This window comes from Hibiscus syriacus, unplaced genomic scaffold (assembly GCF_006381635.1).
Source record: "Hibiscus syriacus cultivar Baekdansim isolate YM2019G1 unplaced genomic scaffold, ASM638163v2 tig00003041_pilon, whole genome shotgun sequence".
NCBI lineage: Eukaryota > Viridiplantae > Streptophyta > Magnoliopsida > Malvales > Malvaceae > Hibiscus > Hibiscus syriacus.
Window position 1 is genome coordinate 5,595,985 of NW_024061960.1, and position 7,438 is coordinate 5,603,422.

General features: G+C 36.0%; 1 protein-coding gene across 2 annotated transcripts; it reads right to left on the reverse strand.

Annotated features, from left to right (window-relative positions):
- Positions 1-1,341: 1,341 nt before the first annotated feature.
- Positions 1,342-6,566, reverse strand: LOC120169897. Of its 2 annotated transcripts, XM_039177969.1 has the most exons (3): positions 5,055-6,565; positions 3,238-3,680; positions 1,342-3,093 (listed from the first exon to the last, which is right to left on the reverse strand). In XM_039177969.1, the coding sequence occupies exons 1-3, from the start codon at positions 6,495-6,497 to the stop codon at positions 1,611-1,613; spliced, it is 3,369 nt and encodes a 1,122-aa protein (XP_039033900.1). In that variant the 5' UTR covers positions 6,498-6,565; the 3' UTR covers positions 1,342-1,610. The 2 variants fall into 2 exon arrangements, with proteins under 2 accessions (XP_039033900.1, XP_039033898.1); XM_039177967.1 differs by having other exon boundaries at positions 1,342-3,680; positions 5,055-6,566.
- Positions 6,567-7,438: the final 872 nt, after the last annotated feature.

Consider the following 7,438-nt stretch of genomic DNA (forward strand, 5'->3'; position numbering starts at 1 on the left):
TGTGAGAGATACATGACTAAATAAAATTGTATTTGTACATGTTGAATAAGAAAAGGTTAACAAAAAAGCAAAATTAACCTTAAATCTTCTTTATCATACTTAACCTTCATGATTTCTAAATTGGAAATAACTTTTTAAAATATGATTAGGTGTTCTACCAAAGACATATGTTCTGCCAAACGATGAGAATAAAGATGTTATTTCAAATGTAACTTAGTTAAGGTTTTTTTTTACATGAATTGTTGCTCCAACTTCAACCATAATACAACGACATTATTTTCCTTCGACACGACCTATAGAATTTTATTCAACATATGTAAATGTATTTGTGATAGGGTCTTTCTATCTTTATTTGGATAGTAACTAAATAATTCATATGATATAGTTTGAGACAAAACATTACGTGATCACATATCGGTGGTCTGATAAGTAAGTCATCATCAGACATGCAGACTTCAACTTTATTAGAATATAGATGTAAAATTTTATCACATAAACTAATAATTATCCATGTTAATTATGAATTGAATAAAAAGATTGCATAAGTTATTTTCTCACATTCATCGCCCAACATTAAGATTTTATAATTTCAAGAAACACATCCAAATAAGGAGTAAACTAACCTTAATTCTCAAGAAAACAAGCCATGGATGAATTTGCATCCTTTTTAAACCAACCCAAAATCAAATTAAATAAATCCCATATTACACATAACAACAAGATAATCTAAAATGAAGTTAAAATGCAAATGAGATCATTGTCTGTGTGTTTCTTTTCACTCAAGTCAAACTCTCATGAACCCCGAATTCAACATAATGTTGTCTCTTTCTTTATTACTTTATTTTATTTGGTGCCTTTATTATAAAGTTATTAGAGAAATTTGAAATATAACTCTTTTTCTTTTTATTCAAATCTTCAATTATATTTTCAATAAGAGTTAATTTGATTTGTGCATCTATTACTCATTAATTGTTCTTAAAACTTTGAGATGAGATGAATAAAAATATCTTTATTTTTCCATAAGTACTCTTGATCTTTACAAATGCTCAAGAAAAGTCATTCTTTTAATTTGAGAAAATGTGGCTGAAGAAATAAAGAAGAGAAGATGAAGGTTTAAGTAATAGAAAATGATAAATGAAAGGATTTTATACCCTTTAAAACTCAAAACGGGCTGGGTCTCAAAAATGGGCCTAATTCACAAAACTTGGAATCCATTTGAATTTTGAGTCCTTGTTTATCTAAGTGTGCGATACCGGTCGGTCCAGTTTAATCAGGACAAAATTTTGTAGAATCAAGAGTACAACAAAAAAAAATTTTGCAAATTGCAAAACGACAAAAGGAATAAACACTTTCCTCAATCTTATCAAATGAATATCCGCAACTGCTGCGAACAAAGAGTTGTAACTTACATCATGATGAACTCGGTGACTAATGTCTGACAAAAATGTGATTCAAGGGAAGAATCACAGTAAAAAGAATGTATAGAAGCACCATTGGGAGCATGTAGGGATACTAAATCATCATTTTATTCGTCTTCCTCCGTTCTGATTTATTTTGGTTCAGAGGGGGGGGGAGGATGGTGGCAGTTGTGGCGGTTTCATATTTCCTTTCTATATCAGAAATAATGCCTCCAAATATTCATCGAGGTAAGCTAAGCAGGGCCAGTGATCAGTTCTGATCTGAACTAAAGTTGAAACATCACTTACTTGTATTTGGAGGAGGATGTGGAACATAGGGGGAAGGAAGATCAATACATCAATGCAACCCATACTTCTTTTGCTGATACCTAACTGACTTTCGTTCTCATCTTCATTTTCGGTGAATGTAAGCTGGAGGGGCATTCTGTTTAGTTCAGAACCAGAGGCATTGGAATCAAGTAAAAGACCAAATGCCTCATCTTTCCAGACAATGTCCCTGATAATTCCTCTGTACTTAACCATGTCGACGAGATGCTCACCAGTCACGCCTACTACAAATGGGGACAGATAATGCTCAGTAGCATGAACTACAGAGTCTGCAGGAATATCAAGCAGCTTCACGGATCTGGTTCCGTTTATTGCTGCTGCGCCCTTGCCTCCCTTTAGGAGGAAAGCCTCCCTCCCAGTGTTGGAAGTAGAGCTGCATGCATCCCACAAAGCATTGAACAAGTCCAAGTAATAATCAGGTAACGAATCCTCTGGGATGTCAGGTGGAGGAATAGCCTTGAGAAATAAGTCTTCTATGCCCACACTGATACTCTGCAGCTTGCCAGAGATGATCTGACCATCTTCCGCATTTGTTTCAATGAAAACATCAACCAGACCAGGTGTTGGCTCACGTGGTTCAAATTCAATTGCCACGAGAGCTTTATATATTTCTTCTTCACCAAAACCATCATATGTAGCATTGGTGTCTAGTGAAGCAGTTTCACCATGAACATAATCACTCACCGGAGGTTGACCAAGAAGAAAAGGTATATGACAAGTTCGAAAAGACTCATATGGAGCTGGTGATGAAAATTTCAACACTGTTGCACATAAGGCCGGAAGAGCTTCTACTCCATTTAACCTACTTTTTGGGGACTCACCTCCCCATACATGATTGAAAGTCTCGGAATCAAATCTCAAATAGCATGGAAGTTTAATCTTAACCCCTGCCATATGTCTAAAATCAGGAATGCATGAGAAATGTCTCCTTAATATCTCCAAAATCTCTGAGACTTTGGAATCCATAACATATAGAGGAACCCATGGTTTATCCACTCTCTCATCTCCTAATGTAATCTGAAATTGAATATTGGAATCAAGCTCTCTTTCATCTATTGAGGCTTCACTATCCCTGATGCCACCAAAACTTTTCGATTTGTTCCCAACCCCAAAAGGTAATAAAGACAAAGACCAAGACTGTTTGACAAGTAGCGGTATCATCCGCTCCAGATGGATATACGATGAGATATTCCCAGATTTCTTGGGATCCTGATATTTTCGGGGAGATTGCATGCTGAAGAATGATTCGGATTGAGATGAGGAGGAAATACCAAGGAGCTGCTCTCCAAGGTTCAGCATGCCTCTAAGCTTTACTCCAGGCACGCAAATCATCATCCTCAAGTAGCTCCTGTAAAATGACATAAAATAATCAATCTCTTCCAAATATTCCTTATTGACTATGTTCTTCTTGCTAGGTTGACAAGAAACCGCTGCTGATGTTAAGATGAACGGAAAAGTGTAAAGGAAAAACAGTGCCTTCCCTTCAGCATACCTTGCATGGTCACGAACCTCCAAATCAGGGAAGTAAAGACAGGTGAACGCAAGGAGACGAGATATTCCAAGGAATAATCTAGAGCTCTGATGGTGAGTCAACATGGTTCTACAAATGTCAAGAACCTTAGTACCATGAGACCAAGACTTCTTCCCACAAGTATCCGAGCCATGTTTCTCAACAAGGAAAGCCATGAACGAACTTAGCAGCTCTAACAATTTACGAGGAGGTATTGTTTGATTTTCAGCAAATCTGTTAAATAGTAGGAAGTATGAGACTATTCTATAATCAATTACGACTCTTGGATGAAGATTTTCATCCATTGTTTGGAGCAGGCGCTCTCCCAACCAATGATGCTTGTCGCAGCCTAACAAACGGTCAACAAAGGCAACAATGACTGGGACCAATCTCTGAAACTCTAGTATCATATCAATCAGCATCCCCTTAACAAAAGAAGTAGCAAAACATCAGCATAGAAGTATTTTTATGTTTTATTTAATTTTTGGCAGTTAGGACTTAGGAGCAGATAAATCATAAACTTCAAATTCTCTACTTCTGCACAATCTTTCTGCACCGTTATACCATGCCATCAAAACAGTTATACAATCTACAAGATAATCTATTTCTGAGAAAATTTATGCCTAATGGACACTCCATGTGCTAAGTAGATGTTAATAGGGCTTGTGAAGGCGACAAAAGAATTATACAAGCTTGCTACGAGCTATGAGGTCAAATTTGGAATTATGTACAACTGCCGCCCTAAAACATGTGGCAAAAGGACGGGACGGATTTAAATTCATGAAGACATGCTTTGGGCTTGCGTGATTGATCTAAAAGGTAATTGGGTCTCTTGATGATTACTTACACTTGGCAGAGTTTGCTTATAATAACAGTTATTAATTTAAAATTGTAATGCCTCCTCTTGAAGCCTTTTATAGAAGGAAATGTAGATCCCTTTATGCCGGGATGGTGTAGCTTGAACTATAGACATTATAGAAAAAAAATGTGCAGCCAGGCTGCCAGAATTAGTCATTTAGGCTACCATGTGTCAGCTTCACTATATTTTTTTTACTGTAAATAGTCTAAATGAGTTGTTTAAGTTCTGATATATTTAAATCCCCAAGGATAAGTTAGCAACTTCAGGTGAGAACTAAGTTTCCAGATTGAAGGAAGGTAAGTATAATCTCACCCTCACACACTTCATCTGTTTCACTAAATAAGCTAACTATTTTATTTCTATATATCCTCTACATAAAAGTTGGATTGTGCATATGATTATTTATTGGTTTCAGCTTACTAATATAATGAATTGAGTTTATGAGCGAGATAAAAAAAAATTGTGTTATGTTCCAAAGAATATTCCACGAAAACAATGAGATGAGAGAATATTGATATCAGGACTAATTTTGTCCTATTAACGGGATATAGTAGTTAGCATACAACCCCACCACTTTATACAGAAATTTTAGTAAGATTTCATTGTTCAAAGACTTCTAGGCTTTGTATTATTTTGAAGCATAGCTCAAGGTAATAAGGCTTCTTTAAAGGTAATATGATTGTGTCATGTCCGGAAATGGAGTCTGAACTACAGTTGCACTCAACCTCCAATTTTGGGGTAAGTTTTACTAAAGAAATACATGCAACAACTATGTAAGTAGAAACCAACCAAATTGATATAAATCTTTATCATCTCTAGAAGGACTAACTTGTAATTTTTGCACATATCAATTATTATTACTTTTGCAGGAAAAGCATAACCAGAATGTTTAGGTTTAGGAGGAAGACCAAAGAAGGGTGATATAAAGAAAAATAAATACCTTTAAATGACTGTAGAAGGTAGATTCCATAAGTTCATTAGTTGTGGAAGGATCGGCTTCAGAATGAGATGATGCGCCTATCAATAACTTATGTAACGTGCGGAATGCCACTGCAGTCTCTGTGCTCCAATGAGGCAACCATTTGAAAGCTGAAACAGATATAAGACCATTTTGAAATAGCTTCACCACTGACTTCCCATCCCCAACAACCATATCTGAACCACTTTGAGCGTTCAATGCATCAATAAAAATGGAACAAAAAGCAAGAAAATCAAGCTTTATTGCTTTCAATGAAAGTGGATCAAACAAATGAGGATAAAACATGAAACCCATCTTTATAATTGACTTCTTCTTCTCCATATCTCCATTCACCATAAATCTATTCAGAAAACCCATCAACCAATGCACTGAAAGCAAGCGAAACACCAAATGCTGATGCATTTCCAATGAAACAAACAAAAGCCTTCTCATAATCTCTTTCTCCTTCTCATTAAACGCCTCCGAAAACCGCGAATACATAATCAAAACAACATGACATAATACAGGATGAAAGGAGTTAATCAAACCGAAAAACTGAATTTTCAGCATAGATGGCTGCAAATCCAAAGATACTGCTAGCGGCATTACCATTCGCAGAAAAACCATCATCCCACAAGGAGTTAAAACCCGCGGCCATTCCAATAGAAACGCCATGGCTCTTCTCAATTCCTTATAATTCAACCCAAATCCAACCCCTGACCCTTCCTTTTCTGGTCCTAAAATCCATTGCGGAAATTTAAATGGGATTAGAGGAACAGAGGTATTCAAAATAGAAATACTCAACTTTCGACTCACAAGACTATAAAGTACTGTTGTAAGCAACAAAATGTAACTCTGCGACGCGTGAGTTCGCTCGCTTTGGCATAAACTCCATATATGGCCAGCAATTTCGGAAAGTAAACAAGGGTAAGCTTTTTCCAGTTCACGTAAACACTCACATGAAATGGCGCGTGCGTGGCGGTCCAATCCATGGTTCGGGCGGTTGATAACCGCCAGTAAAAGCTCGACCATGGCTTCCGTACAACGAAGCTCGACGGTTTCGATGGAATTCGTCGAAATCAATATCGAAGTCGTCGAAACCATCATTTGTTCTTTCAAAGCGTAGGATATGTGGACGCCATCAATCGGGGATTGAACGATGGTCCGAAGGGCTTCAACGAGACGGTCCAAAAGGGAAGAGAGGGAATTCGAGGGGAACAAAAGATGGGAAAATTCGTCGAGGAAAATCACGAGTGGGATTTTGAAAGGGAATTCCTTTCTGAGAGTGGAAGAAAGTGCGAGTTCAACGAGAGATGGGTAAAGGCAACTCCATTTCTCTCGACGAGCACCGCCGTGTCGGAAGTCTTCCACTAAGGATTCCCAGTCTTGAGGTGAAACTGGTTTTGGAGGTGGCTTTTCAGCCATTTTCGAACTCGGAGTTGAAATTCTAGATTGGGTTTAAGTTGAAAAATCGAAAAGATTTGACATAGTTCTATTTTCATTGATCACAGGTGAAATTTCAAACAGATACATGCAAATATGAAATACCCAGAGAGAATAGGCGCTCAAGGAAGAGTTCGGCTGACAGTGGAAAATCGGATCGGATGCCTGCCAACCCGACTTGATTTGTTATTTTGCAACACACAACAATAAACTTATCATATCAAGCCCATTATCTTATTAATTAAGGTCCATTAGCCTGGAGTATAATTCAAAGCTCGGGTCTTGAATAAATTTTTTTCAAAAAAAAAATATTTGATTACTAAAAGTTCTATTTTTATGGTATAATAATGGATACAAAACAATTAACTAATTGTGATTAGGGTTTTTAGTTCTTTCTCTCTTTTTCTTTTGTTTTCGTTAATTTTTTTATTTTTGTAATCAACGAGGACATTAGTTTTAGTATTAATTATCGATTACTGATATTTATTGTTTTTCTTTATTTTATTCTATTGTATCTTTATTTTTTTCTAATTTTTAATAACTCTGTATTTATGAAACATTTTCATCTACCTTTATGGCATGTTTTCATTCATTTAGTCGTTATTTTCGTTTATCATTTTTCTCAGGGCTGGATTTGACATCGCTACTACTGATCAAGATGGTGTTTGTTTGTTATCATGTTGATCTTCCATACTTTGGACCATCGGATTGGATTTAGATACACGATTTTCATTATTCTTGTGATATATATATTATATATGTACAAATCTCTTGAGCAAGGAATACCTATTTGAATTATTCATAATTCATATGATTACTCGTATGGAACTTTACAAAGTCTTCCTTTTAAAGATCCAAGAAATTTTCATTCGAGATTTTTTAATTTCATACTTTTTCATTTTTTTCATTTTTAATTGATATAG

What these genes read in the sequence shown, in the direction of transcription:
- LOC120169897 (XM_039177967.1), bottom strand. Translation starts at nt 6,497, where the DNA reads ATGGCTGAAAAGCCACCTCCAAAACCAGTTTCACCTCAAGACTGGGAA. An exon ending in CCTTCTACAGTCATTTAAAG is followed by an intron (nt 3,681 to 5,054) that starts GTATTTATTTTT and finishes TCTTTTGTTAAG; the next exon opens with GGGATGCTGATTGATATGAT.